This window comes from Gobius niger (assembly GCF_951799975.1).
Source record: "Gobius niger genome assembly, chromosome: 14".
NCBI classification, from domain to species: domain Eukaryota; kingdom Metazoa; phylum Chordata; class Actinopteri; order Gobiiformes; family Gobiidae; genus Gobius; species Gobius niger.
This window is the reverse complement of record NC_136865.1, coordinates 32,730,205-32,748,874: the sequence shown is the minus strand read 5'-3', so window position 1 is coordinate 32,748,874 and position 18,670 is coordinate 32,730,205. Positions and strand designations below refer to the sequence as shown.

Sequence of the window (18,670 nt, the reverse complement as noted above, 5' to 3'; positions counted from 1 at the left end):
GTGGGACTAATGTGGGACTAAACTGGGTCTAAACTGGGTCTAAACTGGGTCTAATCTGGGACTAATCTGGGACTAAACTGGGACTAAACTGGGACTAATGTGGGACTAAACTGGGACTAAACTGGGACTAAACTGGGACTAATTTGGGACTAAACTGGGACTAAACTGGGTCTAATCTGGGACTAAACTGGGACTAAACTGGGACTAAACTGGGACTAAACTGGGACTAATGTGGGACTAATCTGGGACTAAACTGGGACTAATCTGGGACTAAACTGGGACTAAACTGGGACTAATCTGGGACTAAACTGGGACTAATCTGGGACTAATCTGGGACTAATGTGGGACTAATGTGGGACTAATGTGGGACTAAACTGGGACTAATGTGGGACTAATGTGGGACTAAACTGGGACTAATGTGGGACTAATGTGGGACTAATGTGGGACTAAACTGGGTCTAAACTGGGACTAATCTGGGACTAAACTGGGACTAATGTGGGACTAATGTGGGACTAATGTGGGACTAAACTGGGTCTAAACTGGGACTAATGTGGGACTAATGTGGGACTAATGTGGGACTAAACTGGGTCTAAACTGGGTCTAAACTGGGTCTAATCTGGGACTAATCTGGGACTAAACTGGGACTAAACTGGGACTAATCTGGGACTAAACTGGGACTAAACTGGGTCTAATCTGGGACTAATGTGGGACTAATGTGGGACTAAACTGGGACTAATGTGGGACTAATGTGGGACTAAACTGGGACTAATGTGGGACTAATGTGGGACTAATGTGGGACTAATGTGGGACTAAACTGGGTCTAAACTGGGTCTAAACTGGGTCTAATCTGGGACTAATCTGGGACTAAACTGGGACTAAACTGGGACTAATCTGGGACTAAACTGGGACTAAACTGGGTCTAATCTGGGACTAAACTGGGACTAAACTGGGTCTAATCTGGGACTAAACTGGGACTAAACTGGGACTAAACTGGGACTAAACTGGGACTAATCTGGGACTAATCTGGGACTAAACTGGGACTAATCTGGGACTAAACTGGGACTAATCTGGGACTAATCTGGGACTAAACTGGGACTAATGTGGGACTAATCTGGGACTAAACTGGGACTAAACTGGGACTAATCTGGGACTAAACTGGGACTAATCTGGGACTAAACTGGGACTAAACTGGGACTAATCTGGGACTAAACTGGGACTAAACTGGGTCTAATCTGGGACTAAACTGGGACTAAACTGGGACTAAACTGGGACTAAACTGGGACTAATCTGGGACTAATCTGGGACTAAACTGGGACTAATCTGGGACTAAACTGGGACTAAACTGGGACTAATCTGGGACTAAACCGGGTCTAAACCGGGTCTAAACCGGGTCTAAACCGGGTCTACACCGGGTCTAAACCGGGTCTACACCGGGTCTACACCGGGTCTAAACCGGGTCTAAACCGGGTCTAAACCAGGTCTACACCGGGTCTACACCGGGTCTACACCGGGTCTACACCGGGTCTAAATCAGGTCTAAACCAGGTCTAAAACGGGTCTAAACCAGGTCTAAACCAGGTCTAAAACGGGTCTAAACTGGGACTAACCTGGGACTAAACTGGGACTAAACTGGGTCTAATCTGGGACTAAACCGGGTCTAAACCGGGTCTAAACCAGGTCTAAACCAGGTCTAAACCAGGTCTAAACCAGGTCTAAAACGGGTCTAAACTGGGACTAACCTGGGACTAAACTGGGACTAAACTGGGTCTAATCTGGGACTAAACCGGGTCTAAACCGGGTCTAAACCAGGTCTAAACCAGGTCTAAACCAGGTCTAAACCAGGTCTAAACTAGGTCTAAACCGGGTCTAAACCGGGTCTAAACCAGGTCTAAACCAGGTCTAAACCGGGTCTAAACCGGGTCTAAACCGGGTCTAAACCAGGTCTAAACCAGGTCTAAATCAGGTCTAAAACGGGTCTAAACCAGGTCTAAACCAGGTCTAAACCAGGTCTAAACCAGGTCTAAAACGGGTCTAAACCAGGTCTAAACCGGGTCTAAACCAGGTCTAAACCAGGTCTAAACTAGGTCTAAACCGGGTCTAAACCGGGTCTAAACCGGGTCTAAACCGGGTCTAAACCAGGTCTAAACCAGGTCTAAATCAGGTCTAAAACGGGTCTAAACCAGGTCTAAACCAGGTCTAAACCAGGTCTAAACCAGGTCTAAAACGGGTCTAAACCAGGTCTAAACCGGGTCTAAACCAGGTCTAAACCAGGTCTAAACTAGGTCTAAACCGGGTCTAAACCGGGTCTAAACCGGGTCTAAACCGGGTCTAAACCAGGTCTAAACCGGGTCTAAACCAGGTCTAAACCAGGTCTAAACCGGGTCTAAACCGGGTCTAAACCGGGTCTAAACCGGGTCTAAACCAGGTCTAAACCGGGTCTAAACCAGGTCTAAACCAGGTCTAAACCGGGTCTAAACCAGGTCTAAACCAGGTCTAAACCAGGTCTAAACCGGGTCTAAACCAGGTCTAAACCAGGTCTAAACCGGGTCTAAACCGGGTCTAAACCGGGTCTAAACCGGGTCTAAACCGGGTCTAAACCGGGTCTAAACCAGGTCTACACCGGGTCTACACCGGGTCTACACCGGGTCTACACCGGGTCTAAATCAGGTCTAAACCAGGTCTAAAACGGGTCTAAACCAGGTCTAAACCGGGTCTAAACCAGGTCTAAACCAGGTCTAAACCAGGTCTAAACCAGGTCTAAAACGGGTCTAAACTGGGACTAACCTGGGACTAAACTGGGACTAAACTGGGTCTAATCTGGGACTAAACCGGGTCTAAACCGGGTCCAAACCGGGTCTAAACCAGGTCTAAACCAGGTCTAAACCAGGTCTAAACCAGGTCTAAACCAGGACTAAACCGGGTCTAAGCCGGGTCTCCTCGGTACCTTTGATCTGCCGGTCCAGCAGCTCCACGCGCTCACACACCGTCCTCGTCAGACCCTCCACGATGTCGTTCATGACGCTGAAGTCGGCCACGTTGTACACGTGAGTGTCCACAGGGGGCGACGCGATGGCCTTCAGCTCCGCCTCGTCCGCGTTCTTCACACCTGGAACCAAACGGTCAGGTCAACATCTGCATGTCCTTTACAGAGTCGCCCGAGCAGCTGGAAGGACTTTCCTTAAAGAGGGGGTGTTCTGCTTTAAAGAGGGGGTGTTCTGCTTTAAAGAGGGGGTGTTCTGCTTTTGTCAGTCCCATAGCACCATCTATATCACACTACAATGATGACAAACCTTCTGTTGGTCTGTAAATGCAGTAAATCAGAATAACTGCCTTGTATAAAATGTCTCTCTCAAAATGGCTGTAGTGAATGTCTTGAAATAGGCCTCTGTCTCTTTAAGAACCTCTGAGCCTTTAGACACGCCCCCTCCACACGCTGTCTGTGGCATCAGTGGGGAGGGGGTTCTGCTGAGGAGCAGTGGTTGGTTACTCGGCTGGTGACCAAAGCTCGGAGGCGTCTCCAGGAGGTGGGGGCGTTCCTAGGAGGACTCAGGCAAACCTATCCCTAAAATGGCCGCCATCAGAGTTTTTACAGATTACTCAAAATGGCCGCCGAGGCAACACTTCAGCCATGTTTTTAATGAGGGAGTGACAGAATAACATGATGGAAAGCTTGAAAAAGTCCATTTTGCAGAATACCCCCCCTTTAAAGGACTTTCCCTAAAAGGTCATGTGAGGAACATCTGTGAGGTCATGTGAGGGACATCTGTGCGGTCATGTGAGCGCCCCCTACAGGACAGATGTGCGGGTGTTACCGATGGCGAACAGCTCGATGCCGGCGTCCTTCAGACTCTGCGCCGGAGGAATCACGTCGTCCTGAGACTTCCCGTCCGTGATGAGGATCCCGATCTTTGGGACTCCAACCCGAGACCCGGACTCAGGCTTGAAGCTGTTCTCCAGGATGAAGGTCAGAGCCAGACCTGCAGAGACAGAGAGAGGTTTGAAACTGTTCTCCAGGAGGAACATCAGACCTGCAGAGACACAGAGAGGTTTGAAACTGTTCTCCAGGATGAACATCAGACCTGCAGAGACACAGAGAGAGGTTTGAAACTGTTCTCCAGGAGGAACATCAGACCTGCAGAGACACAGAGAGAGGTTTGAAACTGTTCTCCAGGAGGAACATCAGACCTGCAGAGACACAGAGAGAGGTTTGAAACTGTTCTCCAGGAGGAACATCAGACCTGCAGAGACACAGAGAGGTTTGAAACTGTTCTCCAGGAGGAACATCAGACCTGCAGAGACACAGAGAGGTTTGAAACTGTTCTCCAGGAGGAACATCAGACCTGCAGAGACACACAGAGAGGTTTGAAACTGTTCTCCAGGAGGAACATCAGACCTGCAGAGACACAGAGAGGTTTGAAACTGTTCTCCAGGAGGAACATCAGACCTGCAGAGACACAGAGAGAGGTTTGAAACTGTTCTCCAGGAGGAACATCAGACCTGCAGAGACACAGAGAGGTTTGAAACTGTTCTCCAGGAGGAACATCAGAGGTTTAAGTCTCTGGAGCAGCAGGCCCTGGTGAGGAGGAGGCTGTTGTACATGTTTTAGGCAGGGTCCTGGTGAGGAGGAGGCTGTTGTACATGTTTTAGGCAGGGTCCTGGTGAGGAGGAGGCTGTTGTACATGTTTTAGGCAGGGTCCTGGAGCAGCAGGGCCCTGTTGTACATGTTTTAGGCGGTGACTGACCCGTGAGCGTGTTTCCTCCCTTGTACGGCAGGTTCTTCACGGCGTCGATCACGGCGGTTTTGGTGGAGTGAGTGTTGAGATGCCACTCGATGCGAGGGTCCCCGCTGTACTGAGCCAGACCTGAAGCAGAGGGGCGGAGTCAGGGTCAGAGGGAGGAGTCAGGGTCAGAGAGGGAGGAGTCAGAGGGGGAGGAGCTAAGGTCAGAGAGGGAGGAGTCATGGGTTAGAGAGGGAGGAGTCAGGGTCAGAGAGGGAGGAGTCAGGGTCCCCGCTGTACTGAGCCAGACCTGCAGCAGAGGGGCGGAGTCAGGGTTAGAGAGGGCGGAGTCAGGGTTAGAGAGGGAGGAGTCAGAGAGGGAGGAGTCAGGGTCAGAGAGGGAGGAGTCATGGGTCACCGCTGTACTGAGCCAGACCTGAAGCACAGGGGCGGAGTCAGAGTCAGAGGGGGCGGAGTCAGGGTTAGAGAGGGCGGAGTCAGAGGGGGAGGAGTCAGAGAGGGAGGAGTCAGAGGCACCGCTGTACTGAGCCAGACCTGAAGCAGAGGGGCGGAGTCAGAGGGGGTGGAGTCAGAGAGGGAGGAGTCATGGGTTAGAGAGGGAGGAGGGAGGAGTCAGAGAGGGGAGGAGTCAGAGAGGGAGGAGTCAGGGTCAGAGAGGGAGGAGTCAGAGAGGGAGGAGTCAGGGTCAGAGAGGGAGGAGTCAGAGAGGGAGGAGTCATGGGTTAGAGAGGGAGGAGTCAGAGAGGGAGGAGTCAGGGTCACCGCTGTACTGAGCCAGACCTGAAGCAGAGGGGCGGAGTCAGAGTCAGAGGGGGCGGAGTCAGAGAGGGAGGAGTCAGGGTCAGAGAGGGAGGAGGGAGGAGTCAGAGAGGGGAGGAGTCAGAGAGGGAGGAGTCAGGGTCAGAGAGGGAGGAGTCAGAGAGGGAGGAGTCAGGGTCAGAGAGGGAGGAGTCAGGGTCAGAGAGGGAGGAGTCAGAGAGGGAGGAGTCAGGGTCAGAGGACACTGTTAAACCAAACCAGTCTGGTATTGCCCTCTGCGATCCGGGTTTTGGGACTCCGGGTTTTGGGACTCACCGCTCCGGGTTTTCAGACTCACCGATCCGGGTTTTCAGACTCACCGCTCCGGGTTTTCAGACTCACCGCTCCGGGTTTTGAGACTCACCGCTCCGGGTTTTGAGACTCACCGATCCGGGTCTGGTCGATGTCCACGCTGAAAGCTCTGACCAGGCTTTCCAGAAACGTCCGCACGAGTCTGAAGTTGATTCGGCCGATGCTCCAGGACCCGTCCACCAGGATCACGATGTCGGACACGGCCGGAGTCTTACACATGAACTCCTCCAGGTCTGAAACAAACACGGGAAAGGACTCAATACAGTACTCAAAGTACTCAAGTACTCAGTAAAGTACTCAATACAGTACTCAAAGTACTCAATAAAGTACTCAATAAAGTACTCAATAAAGGACTCAAGAAAGTACTCAAGAAAGTACTCAATAAAGTACTCAAGAAAGGACTCAAGAAAGTACTCAAGAAAGGACTCAATAAAGTACTCAATAAAGGACTCAATAAAGTACTCAATAAAGTACTCAAGAAAGTACTCAAGAAAGTACTCAATACAGTACTCAATAAAATACAGAATATATCAGGACTAGACCAGGATTTGAGCCGGACTAGAGCAGGACTAGAGCAGGACTAGAGCAGGACTAGAGCAGGACTAGAGCAGGACTAGAGCAGGACTAGAGCAGGACTAGAGCAGGACTAGAGCAGGACTAGACCAGGGCTAAAGCAGGATTAGACCAGGACTAGACCAGGACTAAATGAAGGACTTTGTGTCTAACATCTGAACTGCATGAAGCGTCTCCACAGAGGTCACAGAGCAGGAGCAGGTCTCTGGTGGAACTTTACTGAACCTGCGTTAGGTCTGACCAGTGAGGAACGCACTGCTGTGTGGTCCTCGTGGCTGTAACGCCGCCCCCTGGTGGCCTGGGGCGAGTGGTCCTCGTGGCTGTAACGCCGCCCCCTGGTGGCCTGGGGCGGCTCCAGCAGACACTGGGGAGCATTGATTGTAATGTGGGGAAGCTGAGCGGTCGAAAAGAGCCTCAGACTCAAACATAAAACTCTTATCAGGAAACTGTTCTCCAAGCAAGAGAAACGTCCCAAACACAGGAACAAAATGTCTCCTGCAGTGACACAGCAGTCGGCTTATACACCTGTCCTGATGGGACGGACCTCCCACAGGTGAGCACCATAGTCCAAACTGAGCTGGCAACGTTTTTATATCTTACATCAAACAAGTAGGTGTCATCCAAAAAAAGTGTTCAAATCAAACGAATAAAGACAAAATACAAACCATCATACAAAAAGGAAACAAACCAGTTTCCCCCCGGCCACATGTCTACCCTGAGATTTTAAAATGGCCGACAAAGACCACGCCTTCCCTTTGTTCCCACCAGGTGGTGCAGGTAAGTTTGTATATTAGGTAAATAAATAAAGTTTAAGCAAAATGACCAAATAAATGATGGGACAAACTCACTTTGTCACAGGCCCAGTCCCCCCACACTGGGGGAGGGGAATCTGTCTGGCTCCAGAGCCTGTCAATCAAGCTCTGGAGCTCTGTGGAGGCCCCGCCCCCCGGGTGCAGGGCAGGAATAGGCGGTGGGAGGAGCCAGAGCGGCCATTACGGCTCACACAGGACTCGCAGGGCTGAAGGGACCGGCTCATCTTTATTATATTATTATATTAAAAAGACCTTTATACACACATACATAACTCACTTCCTCCAGGAAAAACACCAGACTTTCATTTTGTTAAACTATAATGAAACCGGGGTCGGTGTCGGTTTATCGGTTTGCCTCATCGCGCCTCATCGCGCCTCATCGCGCCTCAGCTGTGAGCGCTGACAGCAGGAATGTGAGATAAGAAAATAAATGTGCTCATGATCCAGAGTCAGGCCAAAGCAAACGCCCGGAGGACCAGGATGTGCGGAGAACCAGGAACCAGGAAACGCTCCAAGTTTCTCACAATAAAACCAACAAATACAAGGAACAAACGAGACACAAACGAGGAGCAAACGAGGAGCAAACGAGACACAGTTGTGATGTTTGTTTTGGGGAAACATTAAAGGTTCGTTTCTCAAACAGACGTTTCTGTGTGAACGTTTGCCCAACTTTTAAAAGCGTTTTAAACATGTTTTGCTTATTTTTGGTAAATTTTTATCACCAAAACTTTTTCCATTTTTTGTCACATTTTCAATTTCTTTTAACACATTTTTTTTTGCTGCAATTTCAACAGTTTCTACAGATTCTGCAACTTAATGTGGATTTTCACAATAAAAGCACAATGTTGTTTCTGCAGGAGGAGCTTCAAATCCACATTGTTATTGTTATTAGTGTTATTATTTCTCTGGGGGTCAGAGGTCACGGGCTCCTCTGGGGGTCAGAGGTCACGGGCTCCTCTGGGGGTCAGAGGTCGCGGGTCTGGCTCTGGCTCCGCCGCCCGTGACTCTTTCACACTGAGTGAATGATCCGGATCCTCTCAGGCCGCGGCTTGTCCTGCTCCGTCTGTGCAAACTAAACATTCTTTCATCGCTCACGTCCGTCACAAGTCTGAGCACAGAGAGGAATCTGAGGCTGCAGGTCCACAGGAGAGCCTCTGAGGAGCCGCTGAGGGAGCTGCAGGTCCACAGGAGAGTCTCTGAGGAGCTCCAGGTCCTCAGGAGAGTCTCTGAGGGAGCTCCAGGTCCACAGGAGAGCCTCTGAGGGAGCTCCAGGTCCACAGGAGCCGCTGAGGGAGCTCCAGGTCCACAGGAGAGCCTCTGAGGGAGCTCCAGGTCCACAGGAGCCGCTGAGGAGCTCCAGGTCCACAGGAGAGTCTCTGAGGGAGCTCCAGGTCCACAGGAGAGCCTCTGAGGGAGCTCCAGGTCCTCAGGAGAGTCTCTGAGGGAGCTCCAGGTCCACAGGAGTCTCTGAGGGAGCTCCAGGTCCACAGGAGAGTCTCTGAGGAGCTCCAGGTCTACAGGAGAGCCTCTGAGGGAGCTCCAGGTCCTCAGGAGAGCCTCTGAGGGAGCTCCAGGTCCACAGGAGCCTCTGAGGGAGCTCCAGGTCCACAGGAGAGCCTCTGAGGGAGCTCCAGGTCCACAGGAGAGCCTCTGAGGGAGCTCCAGGTCCACAGGAGCCTCTGAGGGAGCTCCAGGTCCACAGGAGAGTCTCTGAGGGAGCTCCAGGTCCACAGGAGAGCCTCTGAGGGAGCTCCAGGTCCACAGGAGAGCCTCTGAGGGAGCTCCAAGTCCACAGGAGAGCCTCTGAGGGAGCTCCAGGTCCACAGGAGAGCCTCTGAGGGAGCTCCAGGTCCACAGGAGAGCCTCTGAGGGAGCTCCAGGTCCACAGGAGAGCCTCTGAGGGAGCTCCAGGTCCACAGGAGCCTCTGAGGGAGCTCCAGGTCCACAGGAGCCTCTGAGGGAGCTCCAGGTCCACAGGAGAGTCTCTGAGGGAGCTCCAGGTCCACAGGAGAGCCTCTGAGGGAGCTCCAGGTCCACAGGAGAGCCTCTGAGGGAGCTCCAAGTCCACAGGAGAGCCTCTGAGGGAGCTCCAGGTCCACAGGAGAGCCTCTGAGGGAGCTCCAGGTCCACAGGAGAGCCTCTGAGGGAGCTCCAGGTCCACAGGAGAGACTCTGAGGGAGCTCCAAGTCCACAGGAGAGCCTCTGAGGGAGCTCCAGGTCCACAGGAGAGTGTCTGAGGGAGCTCCAGGTCCTGCTCAGGTCTTTGAGGAATCACCAGGAGGCGTTTGGGACGAGTCCAGATCACAAAGGAATCGGAAACTGGCGGATTCAGAGCTTTATTTAAAGGAAACACGAGGAGGACACACTTCCTCCTGGGTCTGGGATCAGAGACGGTCCTGGGTCTGGGATCAGAGCCGGTCCTGGGTCTGGGATCAGAGACAGTCCTGGGTCTGGGATCAGAGACGGTTCTTCAGTCCTGGGTCTGGGATCAAAGACAGTCCTGGGTCTGGGATCAGAGACAGTCCTGGGTCTGGGATCAGAGACGGTTCTTCAGTCCTGGGTCTGGGATCAAAGACAGTCCTGGGTCTGGGATCAAAGACAGTCCTGGGTCTGGGATCAGAGACAGTCCAGGGTCTGGGATCAGAGACGGTCCTGGGTCTGGGATCAGAGACGGTTCTTCAGTCCTGGGTCTGGGATCAGAGACAGTCCTGGGTCTGGGATCAGAGACAGTCCTGGGTCTGGGATCAGAGACAGTCCTGGGTCTGGGATCAGAGACGGTCCTGGGTCTGGGATCAGAGACAGTCCTGGGTCTGGGATCAGAGACAGTCCTGGGTCTGGGATCAGAGACAGTTCTTCAGTCCTGGGTCTGGGATCAGAGACAGTCCTGGGTCTGGGATCAGAGACGGTCCTGGGTCTGGGATCAGAGACAGTCCTGGGTCTGGGATCAGAGACAGTCCTGGGTCTGGGATCAGAGACAGTTCTTCAGTCCTGGGTCTGGGATCAGAGACAGTCCTGGGTCTGGGATCAGAGACGGTTCTTCAGTCCTGGGTCTGGGATCAGAGACGGTCCTGGGTCTGGGATCAGACGGTTCTTCAGTCCTGGGTCTGGGATCAGAGACGGTTCTTCAGTCCTGGGTCTGGGATCAGAGACGGTTCTTTAGTCCTGGGTCTGGGATCAGAGACAGTCCTGGGTCTGGGATCAGACGGTTCTTCAGTCCTGGGTCTGGGATCAGAGACGGTTCTTTAGTCCTGGGTCTGGGATCAGAGACAGTCCTGGGTCTGGGATCGGAGCCGGTTTTGCCCTGAGGAGCAGCTTAGACCTCGGTCCAGACTCTGACTCACTCTGGGCGCGGTTTAAGTGTTTGAACAAGTGTAAAGGAAACAGAAAAGTCACTGAAGCATCAGGTCTGTGGGTTCAACCAAAACACGGCTAAAAGGATCCGTTTTGTGGGTCTTAGCTTTCAAATGAGGCGCTCCTCTGGCCTACAGGCTGTGGGAGCTTCATGACTCCAGCTGTTCCAGATGTTTCTGCCCCTCAGAGTCTCTACAGTGAGTGGTTTATGAGTCGCCGCCGCAGGAGAAACCAGGTCACGCAGAGGTCAAATCCAAGGTAAGACACACCTGAGGCCGGTCCACCTGCAGGTCAGGGGTCAGGGGTCAGGGGTCAGGGGTCTCTCTGACATTAAACCTGGAGCAGTGAGGGGGCTCCACACTAGAGCGCCCCCTGCAGGAGATGTGGAGCCCCCACAGGAGAAGAACATCTGGACCAGCTGTGTCCATCAGAGTCTGGGATCAGCCCGACGACCGCGCTTTACAAACAACTCAAACATCAGATTTATTTGTATAGTTTATATTTAGTTTCGTTTTCCTGCATTGTTTTACTCGTGTGACCTTTGACCTCGGGACAGATGTAAATGAGCAGCTTTACTTCAATCTGACACATTTACTGAGCGGAATCAAGTGAACTTCTCCATAAAGGATTATCTCATATTATCTTAATAATTATATAAAATTATATTATCTCATATATTATCTTACTTTACATTTTATTAACAATAAAAACTATAAAAACAATAAAAACGATAAAAACAAAAAAAACGATAAAAACGATAAAAACGATAAAAACGATAAAAACATTAAAAACTATAAAAACTATAAAAACAATAAAAACAATAAAAACGATAAAAACTAAAAAAACGATAAAAACGATAAAAACTATAAAAACAATAAAACTATTAAAACGATAAAAACGATAAAAACGATAAAAACGATAAAAACATTAAAAACTATAAAAATGATAAAAACGATAAAAACAATAAAAACAATAAAAACTATAAAAACTATAAAAACATTAAAAACGACAAAAACAATAAAAACGATAAAAACGATAAAAACGATAAAAACATTAAAAACTATAAAAACGATAAAAACTATAAAAACAATAAAAACAATAAAAACGATAAAAACTAAAAAAACGATAAAAACGATAAAAACTATAAAAACACTAAAACTATTAAAACGATAAAAACTATAAAAACGATAAAAACGATAAAAACATTAAAAACTATAAAAATGATAAAAACGATAAAAACAATAAAAACAATAAAAACTATAAAAACTATAAAAACATTAAAAACGACAAAAACAATAAAAACGATAAAAACGATAAAAACGATAAAAACATTAAAAACTATAAAAACGATAAAAACGATAAAAACAATAAAAACTATAAAAACTATAAAAACTATAAAAACAATAAAAACTATAAAAACAATAAAAACATTAAAAACAATAAAAACTATAAAAACAATAAAAACTATAAAAACATTAAAAACGATAAAAACGAAAAAAACGATAAAAACGATAAAAACAATAAAAACTATTAAAACTATTAAAACTATAAAACTATAAAAACGATAAAAACATTAAAAACGATAAAAACTATTAAAACTATTAAAACAACAAAAACTATAAAAACGGCTCCGTCAAACAGAAATAATCCATAGACATCCAGGTCATTTATGTAAAGTAAGACCGAGCCTCTGACTCCTCCCCTTAACCACATGCATCTCCTGCAGTTCAGCTTTACCCAAATCTGAATAAACCTCATCTCACAGTTCACTTTCCTCACATTGTCTTTTTTACACGTTTTCTCTCACGTTTCTGTTGCTCTTTTTGTGCATTTTCATCCTTGTTTTTGCCTCATTTTTAAGTGTGTAGATTTGGGTAAAGCTGAAGTGGAGCATGTGCTCGGTTCAGGAGGGGGGGGGGGGGTGGCTGAAGTGGAGGATGTGAGCGACGCCGACCTGCGCAGACCCGCCCAGGCCCCGCCCCTTCTCCCAGGCCCCGCCCCCTGGCCCTTAGTGGCGGTGCTTAAAGCGAGATAAATCACTGAGAAACGACTCAGCGTGAAGAGACTGAATCTCTGGCACAAACCAAAGACTGGAGCTCCTATTGTGCATGTTTTAGGGGCGGAGTGAGTGAACCTGCAGCACCAGTGAAGTGTTTTTAGTTTGATTAAAGGCTGTGTTTAGTTTGATTAAAGGTTGTGTCTCAGTAATTACAGTCACAGAGCCAGAATCACATCCAGAGGAAACGGACAAACCGACAGTAAATCAGCCGAACGTTTCAGAAACTCCAGGCCTGGAATTTAAGGCGTCACTTTCACCATTTAATGACTTTTAATGAAGCGCCGGTTTGTAAAGAGCGTTATTCAAAAAACAACCGTTTGTAGAATCAGAGCCGTCAGCGAAACATGTACGGCTTTACAAACGAGGCTTTACCACAGGACCGGACCGGACTGGACCGGACCCGGACAAGACCGGACCCGGACAAGACCGGACCCGGACAAGACCGGACCTGACCAGACCAGACCAGACCAGACCAAACCGGACCAGACCGGACCAGTTTAAAAAAACTATAAAAAAAAAACTATAAAAATTATAAAAACTATAAAAACAAAAACTATAAAAACAAAAACTATAAAAATTATAAAAACTATAAAAACAATAAAAAACAAAAACATAAAAACTATAAAAACTATAAATTATAAAAAATATAAAAAATATAAAAAATATAAAAACTATAAAAAACAAAAACAAAAAAAGTATAAAAAATATAAATTATAAAAAATATAAAAACTATAAAAATCAACAAAAACTATAAAAACAATAAAAACAATAAAAATTATAAAAACAATAAAAACAAAAACTATAAAAACTATAAAAACTATAAAAATTATAAAAACTATAAAAATTATAAAAACAATAAAAACTATAAAAACTATAAAACTATAAAAACTAAAAATTATAAAAACTATAAAAACTATAAAAACTATAAAAACTATAAAAACTATAAAAACTATAAAATCTATAAAAACTATAAAAATTATAAAAATCAACAAAAACTATAAAAACTATAAAAATTATAAAAATCAACAAAAACTATAAAAACTAAAAATTATAAAAACTATAAAAACTATAAAAAATATAAAAAATATAAAAACTATAAAAAAAATAAAAAAACAAAAACAAAAAAAACTATAAAAACTATAAAAATTATAAAAATCAACAAAAACTATAAAAACTATAAAAATTATAAAAACTATAAAAACTATAAAAATTATAAAAATCAACAAAAACTATAAAAACTATAAAAATTATAAAAACTATAAAAACTATAAAAATTATAAAAATCAACAAAAACTATAAAAACTATAAAAATTATAAAAACTATAAAAACAATAAAAATAAAAAATATAAAAAATATAAAAAGTATAAAAACAATAAAAACTATAAAACCGATAAAAACTATAAAAATTATAAAAACTATAAAAACAATAAAAATAAAAAATATAAAAAATATAAAAAATATAAAAATATAAAAACTATAAAAACAATAAAAACTATAAAAATTATAAAAACTATAAAATTATAAAAAATATAAAAACTATAAAAACGATAAAAACGATAAAAACTATAAAAACTATAAAAATTATAAAAACAATAAAAACTATAAAAACTATAAAAATGATAAAAACTATAAAAACTATAAAAACTATAAAAATAATAAAAACTATAAAAACGATAAAAACTATAAAAATTATAAAAACTATAAAAACGATAAAAACGATAAAAACGATAAAAATAATAAAAAATATAAAAACAATAAAAACAATAAAAACTATAAAAACTATAAAAAACTATAAAAACAATAAAAACTATAAAAACAATAAAAAACGATAAAAACTATAAAAATTATAAAAACTATAAAAACTATAAAAACGATAAAAATAATAAAAACTATAAAAACAATAAAAAACGATAAAAACTATAAAAATTATAAAAACTATAAAAACTATAAAAACTATAAAAACGATAAAAACGATAAAAACAATAAAAACAATAAAAACAAAAAAAACTATAAAAACTATAAAAAACGATAAAAACAATAAAAACTATAAAAACAATAAAAAACGATAAAAACTATAAAAATTATAAAAACGATAAAAATAATAAAAAATATAAAACAATAAAAACAATAAAAACAATAAAAACTATAAAAACTATAAAAAACTATAAAAACTATAAAAACAATAAAAACTAACTTCCCACAATTTTTAAATATAAAATGTGTAAAAGTCAAAACTGGGATGAGGTTTCTTCACGGGGTCCAAACCGTGACGGCGAGAGAGAAAAACATTTCCATTAGAAAACTCGTACAATGCAAAGGTCAACATTACACAGAGCTGGACGACTGAGAGCCTCTCCATGAGGAACACGAGCTCAACCGAGCTTTACCCAAATCTAAAAGCTAAAAAGGAAAGCATCAAAATAGCCAGAAAAAGAGGATGAAAAGTCGACAAAAACATGAGAAAAACACGGACAAAAAATGATAGAAAATATGATCAAAAAAACAACAAAAAAACAACAAAAATGTGGCGACGCAACGAAAAGTTTCCGTCACTTTTGTAGGTCTTAGCTTTCAAATGAGGCGTTACATTGTTGCTCTCCAGTCGAGAAGCTTTTAGATTTGGGTAAAGCCCAGTATAAAAAAACATGAGTCTAAAAGGAATATGGTGCACCACAAGGTTCCATTTTGGGACCGTTATTATTTATTATTTATATGAATGATTTTGCTTCTGTTTCTTCGACCGCCTTTCCCGCTCTTTTTGCTGATGATGCCGATCAAAAAAATAATAATAAAAAGCCGAACTGGGGAAAATGCACTTGTTAATGTTAAGGCGGGGGGTCAGAGGTTAAAATATGTTTTTTTACGCTAATTTGGGCCAGGCTGGTCAGAGTCCAGGGCTGTTCTTCAGTCCCAGTCCAGCCCCTGCACACTGCCCCCTGGTGGCTCAGGTGTGATGTAAACAGACCTGTGACTCTGAGGTCGTGTGTTTAATGTTTATAATGAACCTGCCCTGGAGGCGGAGCTACAGAGTCTGGCGGCGGCTCCTCTGTCGCTCGCCGGCCTGTAGCGCCTCAGGGCGTCGCTCGCTCGGGTTTCCCCTGAGTCGACCTGTGATCTCTGTGATCTGAGCCTGTGATTGGACGACGGCCTCCCGGCGCTGACAGACGTTTAACGCGGGCGATGACAGACTGACGAGCGGAGCTTTACTCCCCGTCTGAGCATCACGGCTGTAAACCCAGGGACACACAGGGAGATCACATGGCTCAGTGGTTAGAGCCGAGACTCCGCCCCGCGCTGTGACAGGGCGAACCACTGTGCCACCTTTAGGGACTGTATTCTCTCTCTGCAGCTCCGGGAGTTTTACTAAATCTACTGTCAGGCCCAGAGGAACAAACACAGACTAAAGTGTTTCTCTGAGGCGTAGTTTGTAAATCTATTGTTTTTCCAATGACCACCTCAACTGTCGCTTCACGTTCGACACTTTTCCGCCTCAGACTCTGAGCGGCTTCTCTGTGTCTGAGTGAAAGTTATAAAGTTAATTATAAATGTCTTTTTCTGTGAAGCCTCTGAACCACCGGAGCCTCTGAGTTTATTCTGGAGCCGCGGCGTCGCCAGAGCTCGTTAAAGCGGCGCTGGTTTGGCTTCGGCCGGAGACAAAGGCGTCTCATATGTCTATATAGATGTATATACATCTATATGTCTATATAGATGTATGTAGATATAGATCTATATAGATGTATATACATCTATATAGATGTATATACATCTATATAGATGTATATACATCTATATAGATCTATATACATCTATATAGACATATAGATCTACTCTAGAGCCCACACTGAAGATCATAATATCCTTCCTCTGCCTGATCTTTGACCTTCACAGTGAGCAGGTCCCACAGAAATGAGGAGATAAAGAGTTTGTGATGGACAAACATCATCCAGGGTTCTTTAAGGAGCTTTAATCTTGGAGCTAAAGTTAAATAATGACGATAAAACATGTGACAAAAACCTTTAAACGACTCACAGCCCGAAAACGGCTCTAGGTTTGTGTTATGTGCTAGCCGTTAGCTGTTAGCCTCAGCGCTACAGTGGCTACGTCTCACTAATGTTTCTCAGTCCTTTTACTCTGTGTCCTTTATCAAACCCTGACTTATCTCCACATCTGTTCCGGACCTGCTGAAGGACAGACTGACATGACTGTCCAGGAGGAGACCACCTGTGGTCCCTGTGGTCCCTCAGCTCCACACAGGCTTCAGCTACATTCATATAAACTACTCAGTCAAAGGCCAAAAACACAAACATTAAAGTGACTCACATAAAGATCTGATCTTTAAAGTGATTCCTTTAAGAGCGTTGGAGAAACTGAAACCGACTCTCAGAGACTCTGTCTGTGCCAGCTTTGATTAGCATTAGCATCAACGTTAGCATTAGCATTCACATTAGCACTAGCAGTAACATACACATGAGAATTCACATTAGCATTAACAGTAGCATTAACAATAGCATTAGCATTTACAGTATATTAGCAGTAACAATAGCACTAGCATTTACATTAGCAGCAATATTAGCATTAGCATCAACGTTGGCATTCGCATTCACATTAGCACTAGCAGTAACATACACATTAGAATTCACACTAGCATTAGCAGAAACATTAACATTTACATTAGCATTAACGCTAGCATTAGCATTTACATTAGCATTTACAGTATATTAGCAGTAACAATAGCATTAGTGTTTACATTAGCAGTAATATTAGCATTAGCATTTACATTAGCATTAGCACAAACATTAGCATTAGCATTCACATTAGCACTAGCAGTAACATACACATTAGAATTCACATTAGCATTTACATTAGCATTAACGTTAGCATTAGCATTTACATTAGCATTTACAGTATATTAGCAGTAACATTAGCATTAGCGTTTACATTAGCAGTAATATGAGCATTAGCATTCACATTAGCACTAGCAGTAACATACACATTAGAATTCACATTAGCATTAACATTAGCATTTACATTAGCATTAACGTTAGCATTAGCATTTACATTAGCATTTCCAGTATATTAGCAGTAACAATAGCATTAGCGTTTACATTAGCAGTAATATTAGCATTAGCATTTACATTAGCATTAGCACAAACATTAGCATTAGCATTCACATTAGTACTAGCAGTAACACACATTAGAATTCACATTAGCAGTAACATTAGCATTCACATTAGCATTAACACACCACAGTCACATGACCCCTATACATGACTGTGGCGTGTATAGTGGTCATGTGACTGTGGCGTGTATAGGGGTCATGTGACTGTGGTGTGTATAGGGGTCATGTGACTGTGGCGTGTATAGGGGTCATGTGACTGTGGCGTGTATAGGGGTCATGTGACTGTGGCGTGTATAGGGGTCATGTGACTGTGGCGTGTATAGGGGTCATGTGACTGTGGCGTGTATAGGGGTCATGTGACTGTGGCGTGTATAGCCTATATTCAGTTGTTCACATCAAAGTGTCTTGAATAGGAACCCTGTATAGTCTCGCTCGCCACCGTGCCACAGTCACCGCCACCTGCCGCATCCATGCATCACTAATTCTCTTGTCTCAAAGAAATTAGCGACCTAGTATTTATTACATGGTTTCTCTTCTCTAGACAGCACAGACACTCGAAAACGGCACATTATTTGCGGATAATAATGTTTTTTTTCTTTTTTTTTAAATCCCATAAGGGACATGAACAGCAACAGTTTCATTTGGAGAGATATCATTTTGAAACAGTTGCTGGAACTTAAAAAAGGCCTTAAAGGAAAGTGGATGGAGCTCCGTCAGAGCGTCTGATCAGCCTCAGCCTCGACACACGAGCGAGCTCCACATTCCACATTGTTGCTCAAATACTTTAGTTTTACTTTATTTGTTCCTTGTAAATGTTCGTGTTGAAACTCGTGCAGCACTTTGGGCCGTGTCGACTGTATTTGGAAATAAACTTTGACCTTGACCTTGCATAAAAACTGAAATGATA

At 44.1% G+C, this 18,670-nt stretch overlaps 1 protein-coding gene across 1 annotated transcript in view; it reads right to left on the bottom strand.

The window, feature by feature from the left end:
• col14a1b (collagen, type XIV, alpha 1b) overlaps positions 1-18,670 on the bottom strand; it is a gene marked incomplete at both ends in the record, with an annotated part of 152,458 nt that overhangs the window by 95,736 nt on the left and 38,052 nt on the right. Inside the window, 4 exons of the mRNA XM_079570762.1 lie at positions 2,944-3,105; positions 3,812-3,976; positions 4,742-4,861; positions 5,923-6,081. Coding sequence (XP_079426888.1) covers positions 2,944-3,105; positions 3,812-3,976; positions 4,742-4,861; positions 5,923-6,081 — 606 coding nt within the window. The remainder of the gene's footprint in view (positions 1-2,943; positions 3,106-3,811; positions 3,977-4,741; positions 4,862-5,922; positions 6,082-18,670) is intronic.